Raw genomic sequence first — 16063 nt, 5'->3', positions numbered from 1 at the left:
TTGAGTCAATGGTCACTACATAAACCTGTAGTTTTGTAAATACAATGCCATCTCCAGATATAAATACAGAACTTCACACTGCCTTTCTGAAAATTCAATTACCTTTGTTTTTTCGATATAGTACAGTAACTAAAATTAATCACACAGCACACAGAATATAGCATGGCCATATCATACCTAAAATACTCTTCTAGAAATCTCTTCTCATAGTCTTGTACAAGTATATATTTCAAAGGCAAATTAAACTTTTCTCAGCTGATGTGAAGAGCCTCAAGCTAGTTTTGTCCACAGAAGAGGGGAGTGAAAGATTACAGTGGAAAATAAATATAGTGGTACTGTAACTGTGATATAATAAAGTTAGTAATGAATTTCAACAGCCTTCTAATTTTATCATCCTGTACTATAATCTGACCCCACAATTTTAAATGGGTACATAAGGAATTGGTTATTTTGGCTTTTACTTTTATGTTACAGTATCTGCACTTTCTTTACTACACATAAGTACAATGGTACTTATGTATTCAAGTTATAACAATTATCTATTCAGTACTTCACCATTAAACTGGACACTTAAACCAAACACACTTTCTTCTCTTGTATAAGCTTCAGTCAAATATGTTAAAAAAATGTCTGGAGAGCTCAATGTTAATGACTAACTTTGGCTTTATAAGTTTACCTAAATTTACTAGCAAATATATGCATTTCCTTCTGCCTTATTTAAAGTATTGTTGTTTCTGATATGGTATCATTATCCATGCTTACCCTGATACTGTCTCTGACCTAATAGTTGGACTAGAAGTCTGTCTAATGAAGAAAAAGCTTTGGTTTGTTAAAATGTTGCTCCTATGAGACTGGTTCTTTCTCAATTACAGTACTCTGATATCAGGCAGGTATTATGTATATGCATTTTTATACATAACATAAAATATAACTTACAAACTGCCTTGGCTAAAAAAATCATGAATTATGTAGCCAGAAAAACAAAATTTTGCTCTGTCTTGTTATTTAAACCTTGATAATTTTTTGTATCACTTACATATACTTACAAAACAGTGTTTCCACACTGAAATTTATCAAGATATTAAAACTAAATATCTTCATGCACTGGCTGATACTGACAGTAATGGCTTACTATTACCAAGTGATCAATACCAAGTGTAAATATCAAATGAAATGAGAGCGAGAGAGAAATGTGACAGAAAGGTGAACTTGGCACACTGTTTGGAATGGGAGTGGCATGTTCCACTACAGCTTATGATGACTATCAACATTTGACCCTGGAGCTACTTAGGATATTTACTATTAAATGTGGCAAAGCACTTGCTTAAGTCAGTTATCAAGTTATCCCTATCATCACAGGCTTTGTTGGAGTGGTTAAATTACACTACAGTAATGTACAGTTCCACTACAGGATATCTGGCATAAGCAACTTGCATGGTGTTCAAGGTTGGAGAATAATAGAAGGAAAAGTACAATGAGAGAGAGAGAAAGTGAGAGGGAATAAGAAAAAAAAAAATCAAACTAACAACTGATAAAGTATTAGACAGTTAGTAAATCTACTTTAGGTAGAGTTAAAAAAAAATATATAGTACAAATGGTTAAGTGGAAAGGAACATTATATTCATTGAATATAATTACCAGTTCCTCTGGCTGTTCAAACAGCCTGATTTATTCCCTTCCTCATTCTAACTGAACAGGCAATTAAGAAAGCCAACATTCAGCATTATATATACAGTGGTAGAATATCTGATACTCCCAATTCTGAAACCGTGCACAAAATAAGAAAGTCTAACATTTTCTGTGATCATATCTGTGCTAACATAATTTGTGACTGTCTTTGTAGCTATTAAAATAAACTTCATTCTTTTATGTTTCTTAACTGAAGAGAGTGAACTTGCACCTGAGTACAATGTAGTAAATTATACTGAGATGGTGCTCTGGAGGTAACAGGAAAGGAAGCACTATCTCTCTCTCTCTCAGTACAATTATTTCTGAGGTAACTCTAATGAAATGAAACACTGTGAGATTATCACAATAAACAAGATACTGGTAATGACTAGAGAACAAGAGGCGCAAGGTGGTCCGTGCCACGCAATGAAGTGCCGTGAGTGGTAAGTAGTAAGACTGTTGTGCCTAAGGAGGAAATGTACAGGTAATCACAGCATCTGACGACAAGAACTGCTGCTATATACATGATAAGACTTCTTGGAATATCAGTCTTTGGTATAAATATCAACTATAAAATGAGATTTGTTGACATTTCACCTTAAACCATTACAGTATACATTTTCTTCAGTATCTATTATCACTTCATTATACTGAAAGTTATCAATTAACAAAGTTACAAATACTAATACCTGCATATGTATTAGTACAAAAATTTAATAAACCTTTAATATACTAAAAGCATTGTTAAAGCTGCCTCCTAATAAGTAGCTGTTTTAAGGCAATTCCTGTGTAAATATAACACAATATCTTGTAAAAATAATAACACTTATGGCATTCAGTCTAAGGCTAACACCTCAACATGAAATTACAGTACTCTGCTTCAAATTTTAAAAAATACATCAACAACCCTTCATACCCAACATATGGAATAAAATTTTCACTGGGTCTGTGTTGCACCTCTAAAATCCCACTATAAAGAGACTATTTAAGTGTTCAAGAAAAAGGTCATAGTTTATGATGAGGATGGCATCAGCTGCATATTTCTCATAATTAAGACTGGACTGTTTTCCAGGTACATCATTTACCTTTCTCTCTGCAGTGTTATCTCCCATGAAGTGCTATATTAGCCAAAGTTTCTTCAGGCTACCTGTAGCCTAAATAAGTCCGTGAAATGAATACAACCTACTTTTGGCTAACATTGTGACACTAGTCAATTTGAGCTAAATGCACGGCATAATTTGTTTCATAAGTTATTTCCCATTAGTCTCATAGAGACTGTGTTAAGAACTGGAATACTTAATATATTAGATAAGTATAAGAGCTCAAGTATTGAGCCAATGGTGTGCCCGCCAGAGAAGGCAGTACATGGCCCGCTGAGATTGCGGGTCTGGCTGGGCAGACTTAGGAAGTGGGGCATAACGGCCCAACAGGTTGCGATACCCCTTGCCAATTGTGGCTATAAGGGGACTGGGACCTGGACTAGCACTTTGATCCCCTTCCCCCTCAACGCTGCATCCATCAGTAACATCCTCATGGCTTTCTGGGCCTGGGGGTGGCAATGGCACAATGGCACGAACCTCATCCTCGTATGGCCGAAACACAGTGATGGGTCGCATTGAGTCTGCTTCTGCTACCACCACACATCCCCAGGTTGTTCCCACATAAACTTCACCTCCACACACACCCACTGCTGACACCTGCACAATTAAATGCATATAATTACAGTAAATGAAGACAAAAATCATTATCTATACTATACAAATCCCCACACGTATATCCACTTATAATTAAGATCACTACATGGTCTCAGACACATAACATCTAAAAACTGCCAGCACAGAAGAAGGAACTGTAGACCCACAGAATTTTTATGTGTGACACTACAGTAGTACCCTCCCTATAATGGACTAAATGGGGGGAAGCTTGATCCAATAAAGCCAATAATTAGTTATATCTGATGGTCTCTTCGAGGTGGGATTTCAAGCACAGGTTTGAAAATAAATTAGTACACTAGCATGGTAAGAATAATGAATAAACTAAAGGGAAGAAACAGACCACTGACCCCGCCCACCCACACAGTCCGAAGGCCAGGCATGGGACCTGGGACCCATAACCCAACAGCTGTGGCCAGTGGCTGTGGCAGTGACCTCAGGGCACCCTGCCAGGACAGCTACAGGAATACCCTCCAAGAACATCTTCAGCACGTTAATCACACCCACTGATAGGGCAGCCTCTTGGGGCATTATTCCTGGGTTCAGGCCTCTCTCTCTGTTGGGCAGAAGTGGCAGCTAAGAACCACACTGCCCTGTACACTCTGGCACAGATCTAAGCCCGATCCCACTCCAGTCCCCAAAACTTTGCTCAGGTCTGCCATTAGGTAGCGGAGGCAAAGTTTTCTGGCCACATGCCCTTGGTGGCATCAACCCGTAAAGTAGTGGGGTATGTTGTGTGGTAAGTAAAGCGCATGCAGAGTAATGCACGAGAAGAGAAAAGTGTCTGGGAGAGTATGCTGGCCTACTCTCCATGCTAGGTTCACACTGAAAAGGTTAGCAAAGGACGATGGTCAGGACATCCTGATGGCTAATGAAACACGAGTTCCAGCTCTCCCTATGGTCAGCATTCCCATCCTCCTCGGGAGTGCCACCCTGATTAGTACAGCCTACTTCCTAGCTGGGGCTAGATTTACAATTGAAGAGTTGAGGGGAAGGGTGGGACTGGAGTGTATTGTGGTTGTAATGACGAGGGACAGATTGAGATGTCTAGGCATGTGGAGAGGATGGGGGATGCCAACTGGGTGCAGAAAGTGAGGGGTGTTAATGTCAAGAGTAGGGCTGTGACAGGCAGACCTAAAAAAAAGACCTGGGACAAGGTCACACCGTGACCTCAGGGATAAGGAACTGAATAGGGAGGCTGCCGGAAATTGGGCAGCATAAAGAGCTGCCATTAGGTGACTAAGGCTGATGCATGCAAGCATGTTGGAGCCTTTATAAACAAAAACAACAAAATGAGTAGAACATTCTAGTACCAAATATGAAAACTATACCCTTTTTACACTAACTTGGCCCATGATGTGAGCCTTTTGCAGTTTATTTCACATCAGCCATTGGACTTCAAGATTTGTACAGTATTACTATAGTCTGTTATTACAACTCAGCAATCATGATGGGGAAAGAACAATTTCAGGCCAGACTGGAGTAAAAAGGGGTAGGAAACAAACACACCGTATTGCATCCCATTTAACAGACAATATTCTTTATAGGTGATGGAAGTCTGGTCTGTGGTAGGTGGGGGCACTCACCATCCACTCACTCGATGTAGTGCTGCTGTCGGGTGTCTGCCCTTTCCTCTCCTCCATCCTTCTTTCCTTCCATCCTCTTCTGTCCTCCTTTACTTCATTCTTTCCTTATCCTTCTGCCTATGGGTAACTATACACTTCCTCTTCTGTCTTTCTTTCCTTCATTCTTTCCTCTTGCTTCTGCCTGTGGGTGACTCTACACTGAGTGACAAGCCAAATGGCTTCCTGTACACCAGGAAACCATTTACTACGCTGGGTGGTAACATATAAACAAATTTTGGCGCCTGGTGGTTTAGTGAGTAATTATTGCGCTCTAATCGGATTGAACCGGTGAAGGTTTATTTCCAAGGGGTGGTTGGGGTTGATTGCTCATGTTATGCCACTCAGGGATGAGTGAGGCTGGTCACTCTCATCTTAAATGCCAGGACCAACTGCTTAGCCCCCAGCTCCTACGCTCCTCATGGGGCAATGTAGGATTGGATGATGGATGGATGGATGGATGGATGGAAGTCTGGTGGCTTTGTACAGTAAAAGTCCAATTCTTCGGCATCCAATTCCCCGGCAAATCTGATATTTCGGCAGTTTTGAGAAATAGTCCCATTTACGAAAATCTCTGATCGTTCGGCAGATTTTCCAATTTTTTTCGTCAGTCTTGAAATTCTCCATGAGTCCTTAGAGCCTGTTGCAGGACCTTCTACTGCTGGGGACTTCTTCCAGCAGTAGCAGAGTCCAATCAACCCCCTCTATTGTACATATGTAAATAAGGAACCTACTATAAGTTTAGGTAAGTGCATGTGAACATGTAGGCCTACTGTATCATTACATTTATATACAGTATGTTCACTAATTTCTTTATTTTTCATATTCATGTATAGTACTGTATTCATTACAGTATTGTACAGTATCAAACAGTATACAGTACTCTCTCCAAGCACATTTGTAATGATATGAGTAGTGATGATAGTGTTCACCGAAACATATAAGGTACTGAGTGGGTAGGGTTTTTGATAATTCGGCACTTGCCTGGTCCCACAGATGCCGAAAAATTGGACTTCTACTGTATAGTGATGGCCCAATTATCTGGGCTATATGGTGTGAAGGGGTGCTCAAATAGTCCAAAATCACGACTTAGTCAGCAAAAACAAAACACAAGTACTGTTAGATTGAGTTATTAATGGAATACATTATTGTTTGTATCAATATTCTCTCTTTCACAGATACACACAAGAATGAACAAAAGAATGAGCAAACAAGAGCATCTCTCTGGTGGTGGCTTCCATTCCTTATCAAATGCTTCACCAAACACCACCCCACCACTCTTGTGAGCGCACTGTGAGCAGGAGGCATTGGTGGGGGGTAGACTCACTCCCGCTCACCCGTGGGTCACTTGCTTGCAACTGGACACTCATTGTTTGAACAGGGGCTATCATATGGATAATTTCATGCATTACCATACCACTGTATCAATTGGTCATGGCCTGGATGTGCTGAACACTGGATGTTCCGAACACTGATAATCAAGCTTTCACTGCAGTGTCCATTACATCTGATATCCAGTCTATCGAGGTACAATACATTAAAGCAAGGGTCTACTGTATTAAATTTCATTTATGTATGGCAAGTCCTTCTTGTTTGTGACTTCATTTTTATGTTTCAGGGAATTACATGGGAATTACATGACTACCTAAAGGTGCCCCCTTCCACCTTTCACAACACTAATTGTAAATAGCACAATTTCCTTCAGCAAAAGTAGAAAACTGTATCCCTTCCAGAAAAACCTCTGCACTACCTAACCTAATAAACAAATTACAGACATTGCAAAGAAACATTGCACAGGCACTTCCACTGTACTCTTCTTTGTATTTTATGGCCTTATCACTGTATCACCACTTTATATAATGAGGGTAATATGGGACTGGCTATTACCATTCCTGTACCATCCGGTGATTATACAATAATCTGTGAATTAAAGTACAACTTTGGAGGAGGCTAATTGCATTTGAAAGATGATTCAAGTGAGAATTAACCTGATTCATTTGAAAACTACCAGAAATCTGTTCTACATAAAAACAAAAAAATATTGAGGTTGAAAAAGGGTGCACAGTACAGTACTCGGCCAGTCAATTAATTAGTAAAACTTACCTTCACCACACCTACTTACAATTAGTACTGTTTTAAAATGTTCCTTTTCAGTAACTCTATCAACTACAATATGCCAAACTGTGATCTGACCATTTAAAAATATGGGTAGCTTATTGTGAAAGATGAACTCACCTGACAGTGGGAGGGAGAAAGGTGCTCCTCTATGCTGATGGACTGAAGACTCTCAGAGCATGGCACCAACTTGGAGCAGTCTAGTCTATTTACAAGTTTCTGGTCCCTAGCATCCCAGTGGTATACTACACATCCTATGGAAAAGATACAAACATGGAAAAACACAGAAGTTTAGGTACCCCTCAATCTTTTACCAATGCTGTCACATTTTTTTTTTTTTTTCTGTAAACCACACTCCAGTAGTATACAAGCACAGACCCATGTATTTCAGTGCAATATGGAGAGAATCTCTGGTTGGGATCTGAATAGTGCTTTTCTTTTTCTGTTTTTTTTAAATTTTTTAATTTATCAGCACAAATTGTAAGGGGGAGGCGGTGGCTCAATCGGCAGAGAGTTGGCCTGCAGTCCTACCAGACCCAGGTTCAAATCCCCGCTGGGGCAGGGAGCAGTTTAAGGATTTGAATTTCATAAATGCAGACTTTACTGATCTACCAGAAGACCTGCTGACCGTTCGTAAAAATACCCCTGCTAATACCAATACACCATTCCTGTAAGGGACAGCCCTAGCATGTATTCAATAAGGATGGTGGGTGCTAGCGCCGAAGTGGTGACATGTGGAGGTGTATGGAATGTAGGAGGACTACTGGGCCTTGGTAGCAGGCTGTGAAGCCCATGCCCAGAGTTGGACACATTAAAAAAAAAAAAAAAAAAAAAAGGCAGTAAAACCAACTGGAAAATAATGAAACATTAATAATCATTCTACGCTACTGTACTTTTACATGGCTCTACTATTCATGCCACCATTATAATTACATATTCATCATGATTTCGTATCACCAACTTTGCGGAACAATGACACTACATTAACATGCAGTTTAGAATACAATACTTTCCTGAGATTGTTAAAAAGTGCCCCAAAAGCAGCTCTCTACAACAGCACTATGCCTAGGAAACTATAACCACCAAGGTATTCATGTGCATTTGGATACAGTGCTGTCATATATTGTACAATACGGTATATCACATTGGTTCTTACCTGGGTAAACATAGGACCAGACTGAACTTCTGAGGTGCGGAGAAACTGAGCTGAGGTTCTGTGGCGCATGTAGTATTAGGACATCTGAAGAGTCCTTAGATGGAGGGGGAGTGGAGGTTGTGAAATGTGAGAGTGCATCCTGGCTCAACACCAACCCATCATGTCGTAGGGTAAACACACTCATGATGCCCTCGCTTCCACCACACCACAGTGACCTGAAAAAAAAAGCATTTTTAATGATTATTGTAATAAAAAAAAATTCTTTTTTAATATGAGCAGATACATTTGAAGCAGAGTTAGGACTCTCAAGTCTTAAGTGATATGTGAATGAATGTATGGCCCATTTCACTTAGCTTCCCATTGTCACAATTTCTCCTCTATTGTTTCTGGACCCTAACCCACCCTATCTGATTAGGAGAATAAGAGGTACAATGATGGTTTCTGATTTCTAACTGCACCTGCAAATACGTCAACTGCTATTAACCAGTTTCAAATGAAAGCACAGAATGCAGACCATGAACTTGGCAAAAATTAAACTGCTTAGCGTAATGCCTACACGCCGGGTAACTGCACTGTCCACCGCAAAAGGGGTGGACAGAGACTGCCGGGTGATGGGAGGAACTGCAAATGCAATCCTGCCACAGTTTGAACTGGCTGCCATATGATCTCAGCACTAAAGGGTGGGGAGAAACTCCCACCACATGACGCAAGTGTACCTCAGTCTTCTGTGACTTAGCTAGGTGCTGAATGATGTTTTCTGAAACCTCTTTGTCCTATTCTGTTCCCGACTCACGCAGACCCCTTGCCTCATCCACCCCTGTGAAGCCTCTGCCCAAAGATATTAGAAATGGGCTCAGTGATAGTGCCACAGGCTGTGCCTTGGACGCCACTGTGTCTTGTTTATCTAGTAGTGGAGAAGCTATCACGTTGAGAATGGAACCAAAGTTGGGGCCACGTGCACATGCACAAAGACATCCTGCTTCAAGCGCCAAAAGTTACTCATCTTCTTTATGTCCTTATACATCAACACAGCCACTTGCAGACCTGGAGATGCTTTCATTCACAAGAAGAGTTGTTGAGTAATATGGTCTTTGTTTCCCTAACTGTTATACTTTCCCAAATATGAAGGTTTGAAAAAAGGCTATTTTGGGAAATAAGGCCGTACAGAGAAAGTGGCCGTGCTCAAAACATTCCCGACGTCTAGGGGTTGTACTTTGTATTCTACACTGGATAACAATACTGGAGATGGATGCCTTCATATACTAGCACTGATACAACCATGCATCTCCTTTGTCCAGGTATACAAATATCCCTCAACCACCCATCCCCCAATACAGAAGTGTGGATGAAAGGGAAGGGCAACTTCAATCTACAATCCCCTTGGTCCACATACAGGTGAGCCTGGGGCCACAACAACAACTCTGGCAAACAACAGGTAATTTCGTTCAACGCAAGAGAGATGTGCATTGGGTGAAGTTTGTTAGAAACACTCCATTAATCCCTTAAGCCAAAGGATAGAGTGTATATAAAATTCCATTCTGGCTAATGCTATATGATTTTATTCAACTTAAGACTCCTTAAGGATAAAGGGTTAATACTGCAGTGCATAGAAAGAAAAAGGGGTAACATTAACAACTTGTCTCATATTATCACCTTTGAGTGGTAGGGGCCTGGAGCTAGACTAGTCTAACTCCATCCAGATCATTTAAAAGTAGATGGCCATTCTTTCCTCTTCCTTCTGCCTGTGGGTGACTCTACACTGAGTGACAAGCCAAATGGTTTCCTGTACACCAGGAAACCATTTACTACGCTGGGTGGTAACCATATAACCAAATTTTGGTGCCTGGTGGTTTAGTGGGTAATTATTGCACTCCAATTGGATTGAGCCGGTGATGGTTTAAATCCAAGGGGTGGTTGGGGTTTATTGCTCACGTAATGCCACTCAGAGATGAGTGAGGCTGGTCACTCTCATCTTAAATGTCAGGACCAACTGCCTAGTCCTGGGCTCCTACGCTCCTCATGGGGCAACATAGGATTGGATGATGGATGGATGGATGGAAGGTGACCAAGTTACACCTCTGGTAGAATTACATGACTGAGAGACCTGCAGCAACTTCTTGAGGATTCAAACCTGTGTACAGCACATGACCTCCCCAGTTGGTACTCTTTAGATGATAAGACTACCTACATCAGATATATTTTAATTTCTGATTTATCAGTACAGTATCGATGATACTGATAGCCTTCAACAACATCTCTTTAAGAAGAGTGTTAGATGGGCAAACAGTGTGGATTCTGAAGCTGGTACTGCATCAATGCGAAGAGGCATCCCTATTCTGCGGCTGAGCAGCTGTTACATTAAACGAGTACAAGATCAATATAAGTTTACATCTAAAGACCACTGACCATGTTAACATATGTACGTACTTTCACCCAATGTCTGCTTTCCTTGTGCTGTGATCTTGAGGCATAACCCTCCTCTATCTTCTAGCCCAGAGGTCTCTAAGAAGAACCTCAACCCACATCTTCCTCAATCAGCCTTGCATTCACACCTATAATCTTCCTTAACCAGTCATCCTTATCCCCCTTTTTAACATGTACAAACCACTTCAACATACCATTCTGCATCACCTCTCTGATACCTGTATTTCTTATGCTCAACTCACCTCTTTAATATTTCTCATGCATAACCCCACTTGCAGCATACTGTTCTCAGAGTTGCCTCTCAGTGAGACCCTACTACAAAATTTTCATTTCTGTGCATACTGGGATGAAGCAAAATATTTAATGTACCTGCTATGTTCAAAGAATTTTGAGAAATGTAATGGTCATTGATTTTTTCTTCAATGATACAGTTAAAAAGACAACACATGAACTTAACCATAGCTACCCACAAAATGAACTTATTAGCTCCTTCTGATCTGAAAGTCTCTCTTTATCATCTCATGTATGGATGTATGTACTATAAGTGGAAATATGGCAAATAAAAGAAAAATTTCCTCTTTAAATCTGTGTAAAGTACAGATAGCTCTGTACCTATTTGCCCTATTTTATCAAGTTGAGGAAGTGACTGCATAATTAGTTTTAAGGGCTACAACAATATAAAATTATTTCAATTTTCACAAACTTTCCAAGTACTGACCAGTTGGTGGATGTGTGAGTGAGGGCAAGGCAGTGTATCTCATGAGTGGACCCAGCCAGCTCAGTCATCACAAAACTGCCTTCACCAAGAACTGGTGAAGTTGGTGTCACATCGGAGCTGCAGAGGAAAAGTCGCCCATTGCAAAGTGCCACTGCCACCCGCCCCAGAGCATGAAGTGAGCATAGTGATCGCACAGGGGATGACTGTGGTGCATCTGGCTCAAGGCAGTAGCTGAATACTCGGCCATAATTATTTGTGCTGTGAAGAAACAAGCATGTAATAAATGAAAAAAAAAAACAAAAAAAAAACATACACTTATAATTAATCAATTTCTCTACTGTTTTTTTAAATGATACAATACTTGCAACTTGAAGATACTGATATACAAGACAAAGTTAGAAATACCCGGTACTCATATGTAGCACATGCTCATACGGCATATCACCAATAACTGTAGAGGTGAATGGTATGTAGGAGGACTGCTGGGTCTTGAAAGCAGGCTGTGAAGCCTATGCCCAGAGTCGGACACATTAAAAAAAAAAAAAAAAAAAAAAAAAAAAAAAAACCTGCTGCCCAGTTACGCAAAGGTCCCTCAACTCCCTCTATATCCTCCCAAAGAGGATAGTGGACCACAAGAAGGACACTTCAATCTGCATTCCATTGGGCTCATGTTCATATATGCCTACGATCACAAATAAATAAAAAAAATAAATTTAGGAAAGGTAAACAATACCTCTAAAGAAAAGATTACAGCTATTTATTCTGTAATAACAGAGCTTACTAGAAACTGTTTTATGGCCACATCATATTTCCATATTTTTCTCTGTTGCTTACTTGTAACCATGGATGTTGCCGGCACTGTCCCCAAGCCAGACGTGTGCCCCAACAAGGCACATGGTGGTGATAGCATCAGGGAGGCCCTCAATGCTAGTGTGAGCTCCCCAGCCCCACTCCCCTGCACTAACCATATCCAGCTGGGGGGAAGTCCGGCTCACCCAAACACTACCCTGCTCACCTCGAACCAGCTCACCATCTGTAAATGAAACAATACTAAACTATATTTTCTGACTGTGAGAACTATACAATCAAGAACATTCTACATAGGATTTATATTTTTAAGTATTGTTTTTTTTACGTTATATCTGACAGAGGTAGAAACTATCATCCACTCACTTGATGTGGTACTACCTACTTCCTTAAGTGACTCTACACTGAGTGAAAAACCTAAAGGTTTCCAGTGACCTAGGAAACCATTTAAAGTACTGGGTAGGTACCACATAACCAAATAAAGGAGATATGTGGAGCCTTTCGTTAACCGGGTGGAGAGATGCAAATATGGCATCATTTCAAGAACCAAACCTCCAGATTCTTCCCACGCCTCATTGTGGTGGGGCACTGTCCACCATAAGGGAGCATCAATTCCCTGTGAAGGACCACTTATTTGCCTGCAGTTGATGGGTCTGCTTGGTCAGACAGACCAGAGTTGCTCTACTTTTTTTTTTTTTTTCTTTCTTTTTTTTTTAATGCAAAGAAGACTGAACCAAAGGCTCAAACGTGCAAGATTGTTTCCCCAAGAAAAAATAAAAACGAGATAACAGAGAACAAAATTTATGATCTCCAATTATTTATCTTGCTATCGTGTTCCTGAACTTGATTTTTCTGAATTCTCGACTCTCTGGCTTCGGCTTTCCTATCATTCTCTGGCTGAATATATCTGTGCTGTTTACTCATCCCCTAATTCTACTGACTATGAATAATTCTTCAACTATTTTACTTCTACAGTGGAACAAATCCTGTCCATTTCTCCATTCTCTGAAATCTCCATTCTAGGAGATTTCAAAGTTCATCAACACCTTTGGCTCTCCTCTGCTTTCACTGATCCACCAGATGAACAAGTCTACATCTTTTCTATCCTTAGTGGCCTGGAGCAGCTTGTACAGCACCCTATCTGTATCCCTGATCGTCTTGGAGAGAGTTCCAACATACTTGACCTCCACCTTACAACTAATCCTTCTGCTGACACTGTTAATCTTTCCCCTCCGTTGGGCTCCTCCGACCACAACCTTATCACCTTAACCTGTCATATTGCTCCAGTACAGCCTGTGGACCTTCCAAAGAAACATCGGTTGTGGCACTTTGGAGCTGCTGATTGGGAGGTCCTCAAGCAGTACTTCTTTGATTTTCCCTGGAATGATTATTGCTTCCATGACCAAGAGCCATCTGAGTGTGCCATGCACATTACGGAGGTTATTCTCTCAGGCATGGAAGCATACATTCCTTTTTCATATCCTCTGACTAATGCAAAGAAACCTTGGTTTAATCACACTTGTTATCATGCTGTCCACAAGGAGAAGGCCTATAAAAGGTACAGGAGCCAACCCACACCTCAACCTCATCTTTTTATGTTTCTGCCCGGAATCATACCAAGTCTGTTCTTCGCTCTGCTAAAAATAATTTCATCCGTACTAAGTGCTCTGAACTCTCCAACTCTGATTCTTCCCGCTCCTTCTGGCACCTTGCCATAAACCTTTCTAACAACTTTACCTCATCATCCATCCCTCCTCTTTTCTCACTCTGATGGTTCTCTCACTATTTCTTCTACTGATAAAGCAGACCTCTTCACTCGGACTTTCTCCTCCAATTCCACCATAGATGATTATGGTGCTGTTCCTCCATCAATTCTCTCCTCTGACTTCCTCATGGCTGACATTAAAATTTCTTCAGCTGATCTATTTTCTGCCATCACTGGCATTAATACTAACAAGGCATATGGGCCTGATGGGATCCCTCCTGTTGTTCTCTAGAAATGTGCTTCTGTGCATACACCTTGCCTAGGTAAACTCTTTTGCCTTTGTCTTTCAACTTGTACCTTTCCTTCTTGCTGGAAGTTTGCTCTCATTCAGCCAGTCCCAAAGAAGGGTGACCATTCCCAACCCTATAGCTATCACTCAATTGCTTTATCATCCTGTATCTCAAAAATTTTTGAGTCAATTCTTAACAAAAATTTTCTAAAGCATCTTTCCTATCACAACCTTCTTTCTCATTGTCAGTATGGGTTCCGTCAGGGATGTGCCACTGGAGATCTTCTCACCTATCTTTCAGACTCCTGAACAGCCTCCTTTCTGAACTTTGGCAAAAGCTTTGCCACTGCACTTGACATCTCAAAGGGTTTCGTTCAAGTCTGGCATAAATCTTTAATTTCAAAACTGCCGTCTTATGGTTTCAATCCATCTATCTGTGCCTTCATCTCTAGCTTCCTTTCTGGTCATTCTATAGCTGCTGCTGTTGACAATCATCTTTTTTCTCCTAGATCTATCAATAATGGTATTCCTCTGGGTTCTGTCCTATCACCCTCTTCCTTTTATGCATCAATGACCTGTTAAGCTGTACATCTAATCAAATCCAATCATACGCTGATGATTCCACCCTTTACCTTTCCATTCGCATCCTGCAGTGTCCATCGCAGCAGCTACTTCAACAAACAAGGGATGAAGCTATGGAACACTTACTGTCTGATTGGCTCGTATCTCTTACTGAGGTAAAAGTAATCTTGTTGTTTTTAATGCATCAAAAACTCAGTTCTCACACCTATTAACCCATCAAAATCTTCCACAAGAGTACCCACTAATGTTTAATAATATCCAGCTCAATCCTGCATCACCTTTACACATACTTGGGGTTTCATTCTCTTGGGATTTATCTTGGAAAGATCATATTACATCTCTTGCAAAATCTGCTTCCAAGAGATTAGGTGTGCTAAGCCGACTCCATTCCTTCTTTACCCCTGCACAGTTGTTGACTTTATACGCAAGTTTTATTCGCCCCTGTGTAGAGTACAAATCTCATGTGTATGGAGGCTTCCTACATACAGCTCTACTCAACAAGGTGGAGTCATAGGCTTTTCGTCTCATTAACTCTGCTCCTCTTACTGGACCCCTTCAACCTCTGTCTCTTCACCGCACTGTTGCATCTTTATCTTTTTTCTATTGCTACTTCAGTGGTCACTGCTCCTCTGAACTATCTGCTTGCACCACTGCATCACTACAACAGGCGCATAGCACCCATCTAGCAACAAATTCTCATCCCTTTTCTGTCCAACTTTCTAATGCAAAAATTCAATTGTTACTCCCAGTCCTTCACTTATGCAATAGGTCAACTTTGGAACTGACTCCCTCTGTCTGTATTTCCTACTTTCTATGATCTCCAGTCTTTCAAAAGCAGTGTGTCTAGGCATCTCACAATGAACGGAACTTTAATTTAACTCTTTGCTGTATTGCTTTTGTTTTTCCTTGGGAGGAATGGTTTGTGGGCTCCTGGCCTTTGGTTCCTTCTTCCTTGCATAAAAAAAAACTGCATTTAAAAGACTGAAGGTCATAGGAAGTATAAAATACAGACAGAGGAAGATAGTTCTCAGTTGACCTGTTGCATACACAAAGGATTCAATGTAATGATAATGCTTGTATTACAGAGTTGGACAGAAAAGGGCTGAGAGTTTGCTGCTAGATGAGTGCTGTGCACCTGCCATAGTGGTGGACAGATGCAAGAAGACAGTTCAGAGAAGCAGCAAACACTGAGGTGGCAACAGAAAAGCAATCAAGATGCAACAGTGTGGCAAAGAGAGAAAGGTTGAAGGGAGCCAATAAGAGTT

The 16063-nt window shown here is 40.7% G+C and overlaps 1 protein-coding gene across 1 annotated transcript in view; it reads right to left on the bottom strand.

The window, feature by feature from the left end:
- Positions 1-1731: 1731 nt before the first annotated feature.
- The window catches only part of Lrrk (Leucine-rich repeat kinase), a 540691-nt gene continuing 526359 nt past the window's right edge, over positions 1732-16063 (bottom strand). Inside the window, exons 42-46 of the mRNA XM_080286185.1 lie at positions 12250-12448; positions 11416-11673; positions 8274-8488; positions 7238-7371; positions 1732-3365 (exon numbers count right to left, since the gene is read on the bottom strand). Coding sequence (XP_080142311.1) covers positions 2991-3365; positions 7238-7371; positions 8274-8488; positions 11416-11673; positions 12250-12448 — 1181 coding nt within the window. The 3' untranslated portion in view covers positions 1732-2990. The remainder of the gene's footprint in view (positions 3366-7237; positions 7372-8273; positions 8489-11415; positions 11674-12249; positions 12449-16063) is intronic.

The sequence above is a fragment of the Coenobita brevimanus genome, chromosome 14, assembly GCF_032717465.1.
Source record: "Coenobita brevimanus isolate Jiangsu-jjx chromosome 14, ASM3271746v2, whole genome shotgun sequence".
Classification (NCBI taxonomy): domain Eukaryota; kingdom Metazoa; phylum Arthropoda; class Malacostraca; order Decapoda; family Coenobitidae; genus Coenobita; species Coenobita brevimanus.
This window is presented reverse-complemented; position numbering and strand designations above follow the sequence as displayed.